The 16,510-nt window shown below is 38.4% G+C and overlaps 1 protein-coding gene across 1 annotated transcript in view; it reads left to right on the top strand.

The window, feature by feature from the left end:
- Positions 1–16,510, top strand: part of lcor (ligand dependent nuclear receptor corepressor) — a 92,083-nt gene that overhangs the window by 58,971 nt on the left and 16,602 nt on the right. Inside the window, exons 4-6 of the mRNA XM_051385057.1 lie at positions 1,709–1,841; positions 7,433–7,891; positions 12,115–12,205. Coding sequence (XP_051241017.1) covers positions 1,709–1,841; positions 7,433–7,891; positions 12,115–12,205 — 683 coding nt within the window. The remainder of the gene's footprint in view (positions 1–1,708; positions 1,842–7,432; positions 7,892–12,114; positions 12,206–16,510) is intronic.

Here is a 16,510-nt window from a genome sequence, read left to right as displayed (position 1 = left end):
TCAATAATTATTTTAGCCACTCAGAGTGTGCAAATAGTAATATGACAAATAATAAGGCAAAATTTGCAGCTGCCTTAATTGTATTCATCTCCTCGCTCAACACAATTTTCATCTTTTATTCATCCGTTAAGGCTTGAAAGCTCTCTCTGTCTTACTGTTATTACCCTCTGCTTGTTTGTGAAATGCCAGAGGAGCTTCAGTGGGCGGGAACCATTGATTCATTGATCTGAGGCCCTGCAGACTGCCAGCAGATAGAGAGAGCCGAGGGGGTTAAAATAAAGCGAGGATGGCATAATGAAAGCCTTAAAAACACATTCTCATCTCCATTTGTTGCTTTGTCTCTTGCCATTGAGGCAAAGAGACAAACACAAAGTCCCTGCTTAGTGCTGTAAAGACAAGCTGGTGACACACTCATTACAGCTAATGCTAACAGTGGGGTTAATCTCTTCTCTGATTCAGAGGAAGCATTGAATCACATTCCCTCTTTGCGGTTGTTTCGTTCATAAAATTCTCTCATTGGCTGACTAGTGTCTTGTCAGGCTCAAGACCTTTATGATATCATGAGGAAGCCAACTGATTGGCTGTCGGCTTGAAAAGCCCCGCCTCCAACAATGGCACCTCAGTAGAGAAGTGAGCTGTCCTGCCACCACTTCTACCTGTACTGTCACTTTATTGGTTATTGGCCAGCTCGTGTTCACATGATACTTTCATATAAACCTTTTTTTATTCTGTACAGTGGCTCAAGCTACTTAATAATCACATTCATCTTTTTTTTACAACCTAGTTATCCTTCCCCTCCTCGAAATCTGAATTCACAGCAGTTTGTAAAAGCAGACCAGACGAGTAATTTAAAACAAAGAATTACCAGTGGATTACCACAGTAATCCCCACCAAAAATAATTAATATAATTTAAAACAACATCTTAAAATTGGCATGGACGTAATGTAATTGGCAATTGTCTTTTCGCTTGTTAATAACTAATATGATTTGTCAATCAGCACAACATACACACAATTAAATTATATCAATTCATATCAAAATTAAAACACACACACAATTATGTAGTGCTGAATAAAATATAAATCTATACATTAGTCAATCAAAAGAAAATTACTTAAACATTTAAATTACCTTTATTGTTTGTCATTTTCCAAGGAGAATATTTGCAGGTTCCACCCTCTAAAACGTGAGGATTTCTCTGTTTTGTATCACTGTAACTTTAGAATCCTGCAGAAAATTATTTGAGTAATCAAATAAGATATCGTTGACAGGTTAATCAATAATAGTAATAATAATATTTGTGTGTTGCACCCAACAATTCTGAATGTGGATATTAAAAAGCATAACTTCTAACCAGATTTTAGCCAGAGAAATGTAGTCAAACCAATATAAACATATCAGACCGAAGTGCAACCACAAGACATGATTCTTTATGAGCACTACCTTTTCTCAACTAGGAAGAAAATCTCTATGTGTGTCTATAACCTACCATCAGGCTGGGTTAGGGTTAGGATGGAGAGGTGTGAATGCACATCTAATTGCTTGCAGAGCTGAGCAGAACCATAGACACCTACAGCTGGACACGGTTGAACAATCCAGATGAGACACGACTAGCGGTGGAGGGAGTGATGTGGAGGTGTGTGAGGGGTTTATCTTTTGACAGAACAGGTCTTTACTCTCTGCTTTGTGTTTGTGTTTGTCTTGTAGGAGCACAGCGTAGAGAACGGTGGAGGCAGCCAGGTGCTGTCGGAGTGTGAAGACTTCAAACAGGAGCAGTCTCGGATCAGCCGGCTGGAGAGACAGGCCCAAGACTTCCTCAATGCTGTGTTCCACAGAAAAGGTAGCGCACAGTTTTCAGCTGATACCATAACCCCTAATTACCTGCTTCTCATGACCGATACCAATAAGATAACTTATAATTTCACATTTTTGTATTTTAAAAAGAAGTTAACCTGTAGTTTTTACACACTTTAGGGTTTTGCATAAGAATTGAATAAGAATTAAACAATAAATTATTATTAATATCAACCAATAAATTATGACATTTAATTAACCCAATAAATAATAATACAATAATTTATTTGGGAATTTTAGTTTATTGTGTATTTTAGAGATGTATTACATTTAATTATTTCCCATCCCAACTGGAGTTGAACCCAGTCAATTTATAATTAATATTTTTTTTAGAATTCTTTTAGGATTGGACTATGGAATTGACCACAGTGGGAATCAAGCTTTTTACTGCTTTTCATTGTAATACAATTGGCCATTGTTTTTTGCTTTGTAAAATGAAAGTAGAGAGAATGTTGTCATCTGCATAGAAGAAACTTCTAGTTTTTATTTAAATTGTCTTTAATGTGTGTCCACATTTTTGACAATTCTGGCCTGCAAAGGTGTCAGCTGTACTTTTTTTTGGAGTGCTTAGTTGCACCAGATTATTGATTACAAAGATGTGAACTATAACAGTTTTTCAGGTGATAAAACTATGGGCTTTGTCTGACTAAAGTCAGTGTTTTTGTTTTACCTGAGTTGTGGAAAACTATGCACCGTGCACAAATTTAAGACCTCTGTACTCCTAATCGGGGACTACACTTCTCTATTAGAGAATGATGTGTGAAGTTGTGTGTCATCTGCATAATTATGACAATTTGTGCAGTTTGGATAAAAAGGGGACCAGGGATCGATTCCTGAGGGATACCACTTGTAACTTTTTCCAAGTTTTACAATTGGAACAAAGACATTTGTGCCCTCCAGGTAGACCCTAAATCAGATAAGATCTGGGCCAGAGAGGCCGACCCACTTTTCCGACCTGTACTAACAGTGCCATTATTACTATGGGAGGCCATGTGGGAAACTCTGTAGAAGGTTATTTTACATGGTAGTCTTGGGTAGAGCTGATAATGATAAACTACTGCTGAATCTGGGAGGGTGGAGACTTTGCCACATCAGTTGACTGTGCACCAATCCCAAGGAGAGCCTCCACAATACAGACCATGAACACAGCTAGAACTATTAGGCTGGTCACCAGAGTGCTAATCAGAGCCAGGCTGAGCCTTTTGGGGACCCTAAACAGAATCTAAAAAGGCATGACAGAGTGTCTGGGCTGACTAGCGACCAAAAATGAAACCAGGGGAGATGTCCAGTTCACTGTAGGACTAACTGTAACTAGTCACATGAGAATTGCAGAACTAATTTTTAAGAGCCAAATATAAAACTGCATCTTGGTTGTTAAACTTGAAGCAACATTAAGAAATGTTAGGGCTGGACCCTTCAGGCCATTTAGGAAACATTGTTTATTTAGGAGTGTTTTAGAAAAGTGTTTATCCAGCTTTATAATAATTTTGAAGGATGTGACGTCAGTTTGTGATGCTCTTGAACTGTATTGTATTACACAGAGATGGGTTTCTCTTATTTAGTCCTGTATAAACAGGGTGCACAAAATAATAGAAACACCTATCAGTATAATGCCATAAAATGTATCATTGCCACAAACACAAGGTTCCCACTCTTTTTACGAAATTGTTTTCCAGGTCAATTTTTTAGGTATTCCAGGTTTTCCTGGTTGCACCTAATAAACTGGCAACTGGGTGTATGTCATGTCCCAGACGTGATATTTTTCACTAATAGTTCATGACCCATAAATTGCCATTAAAACAGCTAACTGACCAAAGTCGTTAGTAAATTTAGATAAAAGTGATGTATGACTATGAATGCTTTCACTTTCATTCTGGCACTTGTATTTACGTACATGCACTATAATCTTTTGTGCAAGTCTCAAATCAGCACCCATTCAAAGTCAGAATATTTGCTGAGTTGCCATAATTACCTTCAAACAGGGAGTGTATCATGTTCTGTCCTGAGGCAGGCAGCTATTTTGTGACAGAGAGCTGAGCCTGGTAGACGGTAGCTTGTGTTGTGTTTTTTCCGGGAAGGAGAGAGGGAGGAAGCAGATGTCTGTCCAATCAATGCCTGGCTCTAATCAATCTGGCTTCACTCACACAGGCAAAAGTTGCCTGTGGAGCTGCCATATATAGACAGAGGAACAGTCACAAAGGCATAGACATGATGGCACACACACACACACACACACACACACACACACACACACACACACACACACACACAGCCATTTATACAGACTTGTCAGAACACAGTAAGGCACACAAACACTAAAAGAAGTGCAAGTTCACCAACATGAAGAAAAAAGGCTCAGCAATGTGTTCTCATGCAACGTCAATGGTCTGCCATACTAGTAAATTTTTGTGATGATACAGTGTGGTTTAGAACATCTCAGTCAACAGTTAGCGTGTGCACTTTTTTGTGAACAAGTAATGTTCATTGGTCTAATGGACTACATACTTTGTAATTATTTCCTTGGTGTATACGTCTATGTATATAAATAATTATATATAGTTTTATATGTTATTCTGTTAATTTAATATATAATTATATTTTTCTATTTATGTAGCATGAGGACCTGCAAATGTTCATTGCGTTATATAGCATTGTGTTGTATAATGATAATACATGTCTTTGATTCCTTGAATCATGCATTAAACTCAAAACAAGTGATCAAAGTTTGATAACAGACAGAATTTTTGCTTTTCATTAAAGAAAGTATATAGGCTTCGGTTAGCAGCATTTACAACTTGTAAGTATTTTCAATTCCAGTGCACTGTACAGTATATGCTCCAGAGAAACATGCATGGGGGCAAACATTACATACCTTTTGAAACACTATCTATACCCTGTTTCTTGTTGTTATTTTGTTGTAAATTCAGTATTGACAATAATGCACAGTTTCAGATATTTCAAGTAAGATCCATCTATTTATTTTATGTCCTTAGACCACCGCCCTTCTGCGACATTATGTTGATTATGTTGAGAACCCATGATACATACACACAGAAAATTAAATGTATTCAGAATACAGATGTATGTGTGAGCTGCAGTCAGTTGCATCTGTCGACTTGCTGCCTCAGAAGGCTTCCTCTCTTCCTCTCTCCCGATCCCTCGGCTTTGTTGCAGCAAGACGAGACCTCTTGTGTACCTTTTCAAAAGCCTAGAGTTATACAACATCCATTTCCTTGCAAGCACACGCTGGGATTTCCCCAGGAGATTTCCCTAGGTGCCAGCATGAAATCTGTAACTGTTAAAATGGAGCTGTATAATTAGGCTACATTTCCAGGAAACAAACCCGCTTCCTGGGTTTTTGTTTTCATTTCAATGCCTGTTTGATTGCAGCGCACAGTGTATCTAGAATAACTTTGTGACTCTGTTAATTGCTTGAACCTATTGGGTCTTTGACAGAATACAAGGTACTTTAGAGTACAGTTAAGCTCTTTTATTGCCATGTCAACAAGATCATTTCAGTGGCAGGGATTACACCGTGCAATGTTTAGGTGGAGCACAGAAGTCAAATAACATTAACAACGGATTAAGCAATCTATCAAGAATAACAAATGGCAACAACACCTACACACATGTCTGTGGCACGGCTTTACAGCAGCTTGTGGTTGTCATAAAGTCACGGTTTATTGACAGAGAAGAACAGCAGAGCTGAAATAAAAAGCTTAAGTATTTGAAAGGCAGGAATAATAAGACTGCTTTGGTAGTTTCTGTATTTCCTTGAATTTGAGGTTTTAGTTGATCAGTCATTGAGTTTTTCCCACGTGTTTTATCACGGTCACTGCAGCTGACTGCGTAACGAGTTTGACACAAAACTGCTTTTATCCTCTGAAAAGTACAAAATATTTGTTATTCAGTAGAACTGTGACATGTGCCTAAATACTCTTAGAACATATTCTTGTAAGTATCATGTTTTTACTGAATATTGATTAAAGGAGTTCATGATTTTATGCAAGAGGATCTTTCTTTCTCATCTGTTTTCAACTGAGCTTATCACTATCATCTTTAAAACATCTCAGAACGGACAGATATAAATTGGTTTTATCTCTTTGTTTTCTTGCTGTGTTTAGAAGAGCCTCAGGCTGTTGTTGGCCTACAAGGAATCAAAAGTGGTTTTACAGCATTTGTCACACATTTACTTTGTAACCCTTAGTGCTCCTTCAGTTGTAGCCCTAATGTGATGAAATGGCAATCAAGCAATGAAACACCCAGAACTGGTACAAATGAGTTGAAAGAAATTGGAAATAACTGAAAATAACTTTGGGAAGAAGCAGTGAGTTAAAAACAGGAAGCATACTGGGAAAAGCAGCTTGTACCTGTTGTACACTGATATTATGGTGCTTTAACATTGCTCAATATGCAGGATTAATGCAGAATATATGTGATTTTTGGATTATTTCAGCATAGCTGTAGGATTAGATGTTTGGGCTGATGTATTGTTTGGAGGATTTAGGGTTTGATGCACTGACACACATGAAAGTATCCAAACAGTATAGCTGCTGGTTATAAAGAGATAAGTGCAGTTGATTTATCTGGGACAATGCCAGATTAATGCATAAATAACAAATGTGTCGTCATTTTCGCTGTTTTGCTCAGTGTGTATTAACCAATGAGATCAATGACCAGGGTTTGATGTGGGTTTGTTGTGTCACAGCAGGGGATAATGAAATGTTTGGTTTTGACATCTGTATTTTTTCCCAGACTCTTAGTGGTCTCCTGACACTTGTTGCACTTTGAAATAGTTCCTTTATAATAACGTATAGTTCACTTTAGTGAAATATGAATATATAACTGCAACAGGCACAGTGCCTTGATTAATGATAAAAGCAAACATTCAAACTGATGTTTTGATTTGTTTTAATACAGTACAATGTGATACATTATGATATGTTAGAAAAGGATATTATACGATACATCTGACAGTACAGTACAATACAGAAAGGTGTGATAGTAGCTGAAATTTCCTCCTGTTTGTCCAGCTTGTCTAAATAATAATCAGAAATCTTCAAAATTATTGATATTAGTATAGTGGAGAATGTACTATAGTAGTAAGAATAACACTGCTCTGAAATACAAGCTATTTAGAGGTGATAGTAGGGATGCAACAGTTACTTTCATTAGCTATTAATCTTTCAATTATAATTTTGTTTGATAGTTTAACGTATAAAATGTCAGAATATTGTGAAAATGCCCCTTACAGTCTTCCACAAGCCTCAGAAAAATTGCTGCAAAACAGAAACATACTCAATTTACTCTGACATAGAACAAAGAAAAGAAGCAAATTATCAAATGTGAGAAGCTGGAGACAGTGGTAATAATCTCCTGTACACACATGATATCACGGTGCTTTCATCACCGGCAATAGGCAGGATTTAATGCTGCTTCTGAGTGATTTTTGGCATAGCATCAGGATTACCTTTTCAGGATGAAATGGGATAAATAAACTGAACAGGGCAGTGTTTGCACAAATTCCTGGAGGACGTGATGCTAACATGTTTGTTACTCTGTTTTGTTTCTCTCCAGACCTCCCAAGTTTCTCAGAACCTCACATTCCTCTAGTGGCTCGTGAGATCATGCAGCGAATGATCCGCCAGTTCGCTGCCGAATATACCTCAAAAACTACTCAGGACGACTCGCCCCTGCCCAACGGCACCATGAAGGACCAAAGCCTGCCGAGAGTGGCGTCTCTGGCCCCGGCCCCATGCTCCCCACCTGGGCCCCTGCGCGTGCCGAGCTCCCCTCCATCGTCTGCCTCCTCCTCTCCATCCCCGACCCCAGGGCCGGGCCTCAGCCCCACCTCCGCCGCTGCTGCCTCAGCATCTGCCTGCAGCAACGGTACAGGAGCCAGTAATGGTGGAGGAGGTACGGCTGCTGCCTCTGCACAGAATCCCGTCCTCAGCAAGCTTCTCATGGCCGACCAGGACGGCCCACTGGACCTCTCCGTCAAAAAGAACCAGGACGACCCAGAGCCCAGCCAACAGGGTAAGAGCAACAACACACAAAGAAACTTGTTTCTGCCACCTTATGTTGACTTTCATTAATTCCTTCTATAATCAGACTTACCCTATAACCTACATATGACCACATCTAACCCAACCTTTATAGCTTCTAAACTTGAAGCTAAGAGAAAGCTGTAACCCTAAAATATATCAATAACCTCTTGGCACCAGCTTGTTGTCCCCAGATAGGGCAGTCCCCACAATGTGACTGTGTAAACAGAGTTCCCAAATTGCCATTAATTCAGATATTAACACACACTTGTTAATCAGGAGCATCCAGGAGCATTTCAACAATATTTAATCCTATGCAATTAAAGCATTTGTGCATTTAGCAGTTGTGTGGCGTTCCACCTGAATTCAGATTTGGCTACTGTTTGTTATTGGTAATTTAAAAAAAATAAAAAAACACATATATAACAATGAAATCTGGCAAACAGGCAGGGATAGCAAAAAACAATCATGTAAATATATGTATATTTATATATATATGAAAGGATAAATGAAAAATAAAATCAACACACAAAAATCAGGAAAAAAAACTGTAATTTTTGAGCTTATGTCTCTTTTAAACTCCGATTATCCTGCATTTTTGTGTTTTTGTTTCTCATTATTTCTCTCAAATGTTAGTAAAAGCCCCACTTTCTTTCTTCTGGTTGGCCGTCCTTGCCTAGAGGCAGCACCCAGTGCTTGTGACCTGGCTTGGACAATCGCGATACTGGCTCATATTTTATATAGAACATTTTTTTTTCCCCCGATGTCCCCCAGCTGCTCTACTTCAGTGATTTAAATAGTTTTCCTGATGGAAATATAGCTTTACTTGTTGTTAATATTAGCCGTAGATACTACTTAGTAGATACAGATTGCTAATTGGTACTAATTGTAGACGTTATCTGTGCAACTAACTTTAGTCTTCCCTATCTGCCTGAAGTGGGAGCTCAGAGCAGAGTGTTGGTGTTCACATTTTTAGTAACATTACAGGAGCTTTGGACCGCTGGTGCCCCAAGCTCACAGCAGCAGTAAGCGATTAGCGGCTAAATGAGCCAGCCGCTCCGTTAACAACATGTTATCAGTAAACTCTTTAAATCACAGAGAGTTGAGGCAGAGAAGCTGAAGGACATCAAATGGAAAATATGTAACTTTCATTCTCAACCAAAGAAGTATTTTCTGTGAGACTTGCGGTCAAACTAAACTGAGTGGGAATATGGCCGTGTCCCAAATGTTTGTAGGGATGCTCAGCTATTCCCTGCCGGGAGCGGATGACAATATTGAGACTATTTGACACTTAAGCCACATTTAATATAAACATCCAACACTGTAACATTATATATCACAGAAAAGAAGGGATAGCATAAAAGGCCATCTTCATCAGATGTTTAAATGTTTTATCACCTTGACATTGTTAAAAGACAGATGACTGCACACACAGATGGATTTTCTAAACATAGAGACACATACAGATTGGGCTCATGAACAGCTCACTGAAAAGCCATCAGCTTTTGGATTGAGTCTTTGCAACACTACTGAGCTCTGAAATGTAGCTTGGGGCTCAATCACGTTTAATCAAACTAAACCAGCAGGGGGTCTGCATTTCGATCACCGAACAAGCTGCAGGGTTGCTCGCTGTTCCATCCCTCAACCACAGTTTGACTGGTCACCCACTTTAATACCAGCTTTTTGGAATCTGCTTACAGTAAGCCTCCTTAATTTTTACAAAAAAGATTTAGGCATTTACATCCACCTCATGCATTATCTCTCTCGTTCTCACACACACAAGTGAACACAGAACACCATTTAGACAACATTCTGAGTCAGATTATCCGCAAAGCTGGATCATGTACACACACACGCACGCACTTGTTTAAATTACACAGTAGAAGTAATTTCAGGAAAATTCAGTTCCTAAAGCTCTACTCATCGATATTAAGAATGAATCAAATGATGAACCCACAGAGCTCCGCAGCTCTACTGAGTTTTTTAGTCTCTTTTAGCTCAAGATTTTGTATTATGGCACACGTTTATTGTCTATATAATGCTTATGTAGATGCTAATTTAGTTATTCATTAGCTCAGAGAAGGGCCTCTTTAGTGTAACTAGCGTGTAATTTATCACAGTTGTTATCCCCGGACATTTTGTGACTCAAGTGCATTTTGATTCATTTTGGAGTCAAAATTCTGTGTACACACAAGCTCCTTTGTTCCTACACTTGTGTATACTGTATATACACACACAAACTACCATTAATATGGCCAGATTAATCATTTTGCTGTCTCCTCTGGGCTGTACAGAGACTCTGTTCTTTATTTTAATTCCATCCCATGTTTTTTGTCAGATTAAACAACAAAAAGCCCTTGAAGATTAGCGAGCACTGTGCACATATAGGGTTGTGAGGGTTAGAGGGGTCAGAAGGTCAGTAGTCTGACTCACAGGAAGTAGGCTGTGGATATAAGCCTGCCATTGGTCGATTATTTCAGTCGGAGTTCTCCTCCCCTTTCGCTATTTCCGTGTTAGCGTTTTGCAAGGGCACTGTAGCCTCATCCCGGGCTTAGCGCCACCCAAGATGATTGTGATTGGTTTAAAGAAATACCAGCATGATAATGGGCTCAGCCAAACCTTTCTCTCTAAAACATAGTGTGGAGAGAAGGTCAGCTGCACTGGGATTACACCAGCAAAGAGAGAGAAACACAGTGTGTTTATGAATTTATTGGGATATGTTTGCATTTTTGTGAGTGCACTGTATATTTAATTTCAGCAAAGGAATAGTTAACTCGTAAACAAAAAGGTTTTGAAAAAAAAATTGGGCCATCTTTTTTGGATTTCATTTTTATAAAATATTTTTCTAAGCAGATTTCTCCCCCCACGTACCCCACACAATGGTACATTTTTTCCTCTGCACGTGGTGACCTGATTTGCCTTGACAAACACATAGATTTCACACACAGCATGTTGCCATATTTCCCAGACTTCCTTGCTAAAATATCCTCCTATTCCTAAGTGTACAGAATATCTTTTTTTGCCATTGAACCACAGAAATGAGAAAAACAGAAGTCATTTTCATATGCAGACTTACACATACGCGGGAAGTTGCAGAAGCTGTTAACATGCATTGGATGCCAATTATTTTCACTAATGAACAGTACAAACAGATTGACAGCAGTGATCTCTTGCTGTAGGGGTTACTTTTTTTACCAAGGTTTAAAGACAGTAAATGCATAGCACCATCCATTTTCAAGTTTTGATACCATTCATTGGTGAAAAACAAAAGAAATATAAATCAGTTTCTTTATGTGACTATATTGGTATTAAGGATGAGTGAGTACTTGGTTGAAATGAGCATCTGGTACAGATAATGTATTTTTTAAGTATCATTTGAGTAAAATGTGTCAATATCTGTACAAAAAAATTTGCTCTCTAAATAGGTCTCTTAATCTTATGATCGAAAACATTACCTAGAAGCTAAATTCTGAGGCTGTCAAGATAGTTCGAATAACCCTTATCAATTTCAGGCTTAAATGAACAACTTCCCACCCACTCCAGGTTTAACCCCCGCCCATTCTGAGTGCAGATACGACTACAGATAATTTAGTTGGTTGAACAGATACAAATAATGGTGTATTCGCCCATCCCTAATCAGTATAACCTTAGCCTCTCAATAAGTTACTATGGAATAGTCAAGTTTCCTTTGAAATTCAGCACATCTGAGCTGAATTTCCAGAAAGAAAGAAAATGCTAATTCATTCAGTTTCCATCCACTAAACAATCCTTAAACAAAGAAAAAACAGCGTGGAAAACATGATAGAAATATGACATTTGTTTTTGTTTCATGCATTCATTTGAGGAACATTATAGCCCACATATCTGTTGGTTTCCTCTGCCACAGTTTTTAGTCTCTCCAGGTCAAGTCAAGTCACACGCTTCATGTACGACATGATTTATTCTCTAAGCCTGTTTCCATTACACTGTCACATTTTGCTTTCATCTATATACCAACTTATACGCCTCAGCCAAGTTTTAAATGTGCAAATTAAAAATGTACATAAACACATCTGGATGGCGATACACTTATTGTCAGTAAATTGATTTTCTTGTCTTTACATTTTAAGCTATACAGTATTTGATCTGTGTGTCCCTCCCGCAGTAATGCTTTGGATAGGATTTTAACACAGCAGTGTAATTTATTCTTCCTGTGTGATTTTTATTTTTACTCAGATGGCGTCCTGGACCTCTCCACCAAGAAAAACCACAGCGCAGGAAGCCACAAAACCTTCCCCGGCATCTCCCATGCGCCTGGGGTCAAAGGGTAAGACAACAGGATTAGTCAAACTGGCCTTTGTTGGCAGAGCGGCGCAGTCATGTGTCTAAAACAACACTGGAGAGGTTAAAGCAGTGCACTGATGTTGTGTTTCTGCACCACACTTACCAGAGAGCACATGTCACTCTAACACTAAATGCTCCATTGAGATTTGGCCTGAGGTATCCAGATGCCAAACCACAGTCAAGCTTGTTTTTAGCCAACAAAGATTGATTTCACAAGAAGATGACAACCATCACAGGCAGATTTCAATATTTCTATGCTTTTTTCCTTGTAAAATACTGGATAGTTTCAAGTTTCAGTTTCACCATCCCCCCCCTCTATAAACTCGAAATAAAATAAAACAAGCCAAGAAGAGAATCTATGATGACAAATGCATCTGTAAAAAAGACTTGATGGAAGTTGATGGAAGCTGCAGCCAAAAAGTTACTGAAGATGAAACATTTCCCAGAGCAACACATTTCCAGTAATAGTATGAATTGTAGTTGAAATATAGCCAGTGATGCATGATGTCCAATTTAGTGAACTGATGATAAATTGCTTTCCAATGTATAGAATTTTAATAATTATGTTACTCCTTAGTTGTTTCTTACTGTTACCAAATGTTATTTACCTACTGTAGAAGGATTGGCAATATATGTATGAGGTACTCGGCTTTTCTGGCCTTCCATTAGCCATCTTGGTTTTGAGACATGTTTGTTGCACTCACAGCTGGCCAGTGGGTGGCAGGGTATGGTATGACACACTAGTGTCCGCTGTGGTGGCTGATCTACAACTATACAATCAAAACCTTGCATATACCATGCATATGTAAGAAAACAGTCCACTGTAGTGGCCACTGAGCATGAAAGGGTTTTAAACAAGGTATTCAAGTCTGACATTCTCACAGCACATGAATGCATCAGAGTAACAACAGCAGACAACAATTTCAGCACAACCACAGAGCATCTTGTAAAAGACTTAAAGAGAATGTGGTAAATGGTAGAAAACATCCAGAGAAACCAGTAAGATCCTTGAAAATATTCATAAAAGATGCATGAAGGAAAGACGAGCAAAACCGTGAATCCACCGCTGTGTGGCAGTTAAACCACCCAACAGATGGACAATACACTATATTTATATGCATTGTGTTTACCTCTGCTCATGCCTTACTTAAAAATGCAATATGTTTAGTTACTGCACTTTCTTTTCTGTAGATTTTATGTTAATGATATTTTACTCTCTGAAAGTGTTTATTCTAAACTAAACTAAACTAAAAGTGTAAAACCATTTCAACCCATCAGCATTAAGCTTTTATTATACTATAATATAGTACAATTTTATTGTATGGGTTTATTCACAACTGTGTTAGAATGTAGTCCAATAGTCAGACTCTCCATTATAAAATTCCCAGCTGTTTTTAAGATGTCAAACCTTTGAAGGAATACTAGCAGCTCTACTGCTCTCTTTTCTCCCCATTGTGCAGTACGTTGTTAACGTTCCGTCACTCTAGTTATATCTTTCATTAGTCTTTAAAAGGCTCGAAACAACCAGTTAGTGGTTGGAGTTTTGACTATGTGGGTGCTCTACGGGTCTTGAAAGGGCCCTCGGACAGCCTCTCCACATTTTGGGCGTGCATGCTTCTATTACCCTGTAGTCATTCTCAGGCGATTTCTGCCGACGCCTTCCACCTTTCATCTTACCTATTGGTTTTGCTCAGATGATCAATACCTGAGCTACCATCACTCCTATGGCAAGGCTGTATATACTTGTGTTTAGGTATTTATAATTTATATTCCTCCCACGTCCACCCCCTTACCCCAGAGTGAGAGTTCAATGGCTGAATGTCTCAAATGCATGACGGAGGCTTTGACTACTTTCCTCTTTTCGTCTACAAGTCAGTGCGTGTATTGACAATCCTCAGCGTTGCCGCCCAATCATTTATTGATAAACATATATTTTGCCTTGAAGTCATGTTTGAATCAGTAGCTATCATACTCTATTCTTGCATCGAGAGGGAATAAGCAATTGATGCAAATTGCAGTTGCCATTTCCAGGAATACTTTTGATGTGTAGGTCAAAGATGGATTAGAAGAGGTTCAATACACAGAGCAGCCCCAAACACTGGGTTGAGGTGAGGCTGCAGTGGTGGAGGATGTGGGCAAACCTGCACCCACCATGTGGGCAGCATCTGATTGATCCAGCAGTGAATACACCTCCAATTACTTCCTGAACTGAGATTTGAGAAGTGTTGCATTGATATTACAGTTAACGTAAGTCCCAAGTGGTTACCACATGAGTTGTTCTTCCTGGTGAAGGCTAGTGCTGCCTAGATTCAAAGATACCAAATGAAGTCAGTATTTATCACACTAGTTTTAGATTGAAATGAACATGAAGAAAATTAGCAGTGAAGCAACAGCAGTGACTTTACAGGATTGTGAAATATAATTAGAATAGATCTCAGCTAGTTACTTTAGTGAGTTCATTGTTGAAAGACCTAATTTGTAATAAACCTGATATTTGCTGTTACAAGGATAATTCTGAACTCTCTTTAGTAAGAGTGAGAGAAGAGCAAGATTTTCTTAAAAATGTGCAATGTTTTACTTGTTGGCGTTGGAGTGAGAGCACTATTATTGGTTCAGAGTTCCCAGGAATCGTCAGTTCCCAGGAAAATTAAGTCTCCATTTGGGTCCATATGTAGAGACAGACGTTGAAGTGACAGTAAAAAAAACCTCTTGGAATACGCTCAGCAAAATTATTTCTACAGACACACAAGCTTTCTTTTTTTACTCTTAACACAACAAGATATTGCCTGCTGATATCCTCCACAAGTGCGGGCCCAGCAGGCTAACCTTGGCATGCTGAAGTATTTCCACAATAGGACAAAAAAAAAAGAAAAATTAGAAACTGCACCTGAAGCCCCTCAGGACAGAACTCTAACTCCCACCTGAGGGTCCTTAGGCCCAAAGGCCCTAAGGCCCCAAGCCTCACTGGGACTCTCTAATGATCAGCTCATGTAATATTAACAGCATGAGAAGGTGTAGTTCCACCCCCACTAACACCATTCATCTTTGACAGTCAGACAATCCCAAAAGCACACATCAGGTTTGTGTGTGTTACAGGTTACTGGCCTTAAATCTGTTTATGACCGCATAACCTCGGAGTTAGTTTGTACATTATATTATTATTTAGATATTTTATTGAGGTTAGTTATTTGTTTTATAATTGTATGTAATTATGAATTGTAATTCATAATTATTATAATTAATAATTAATTCGTAATTCATAATTATGAATTGTAATGCATAATTTGTATACATTTTTATATTTGTATGTATTGTTTATTTTTATTGTCTATATTTTATCTTTCTTTATATTTTGTATGTTTATTGTTGTTGTTATTCTGATCATTTAACTGTTATTAAGTAGGTTGTTCACAAGGTATTTAGGAACTACATACTGAAAAAGAAGTTAGTTAAAATTAGTTTTAATGTCCAATTCTGGTCCAATTGATTATTGATTTTCCACAAAGAAAAATAAATGTGAAAAATTCAATAAAATAATGGCTGCAGGATAAAACTACCTTGCTTTTTAAAACCATTAGAGCCTCAAAATATTGTTAAGGGAACACAGGTCATTCACCAGGATGCTGAGACAATAACTATGTTTAATTTCTTTGCTCCTTTTATTTTCACAAGTGTATGCTCACATTAAATCCTCAGATCCACCATTACTGTCTGGCGCAACCTCCCTGATGACTGTATGCTTACTGTAACAGAACGCTCTATTAGAGTGTAGTCTCCAAAGCCTCTCGTTAACCCTGTATTGTTTTCAACGCGCCTGAGACCGCCCACTGTGGTAATCTGTCTTAAAGCTCCTGCTGTGGACTCCCTACATTGCACTACAGTTGCGCTGTAGCTCACCAGAATATGTCTCCAATGGAGAGATAACAGCATTTCCCTCAAGTTTCTTCTCCCCTATGCTATCCACTGACTTGACAGGCTATTTCCTGTTATTTTGACCCTTAGGGACCATTTCTTTAAAGAGCCTTTTCACTGTTGCTATAGTTACTTAGCAGTAAGAACATTGGCTGCAGCAGTTCAAGTGGAGACACTTTGCATGTAAGCATATGTTTCATCAGCAGAGAGACGGTTTCCAGAAATTGGAAACGTAGAAATGTGAGTTGCTTGAAGACAGTGCTTGTTGACAAGAAGACGTATGTTATAATTTCAGTTCAAGACAACTTTATTCATCCAAAAGGGAAAAAATCATTAAAAAACAAGACATAGGAAACTTGCCACGGGACAGGTTAAT

This window comes from Dicentrarchus labrax, unplaced genomic scaffold (genome assembly GCF_905237075.1).
Source record: "Dicentrarchus labrax unplaced genomic scaffold, dlabrax2021, whole genome shotgun sequence".
Lineage (NCBI taxonomy): Eukaryota > Metazoa > Chordata > Actinopteri > Moronidae > Dicentrarchus > Dicentrarchus labrax.
The sequence above is the reverse complement of the archived record's forward strand: the minus strand, read 5'-3'. Positions and strand labels throughout refer to the sequence as shown.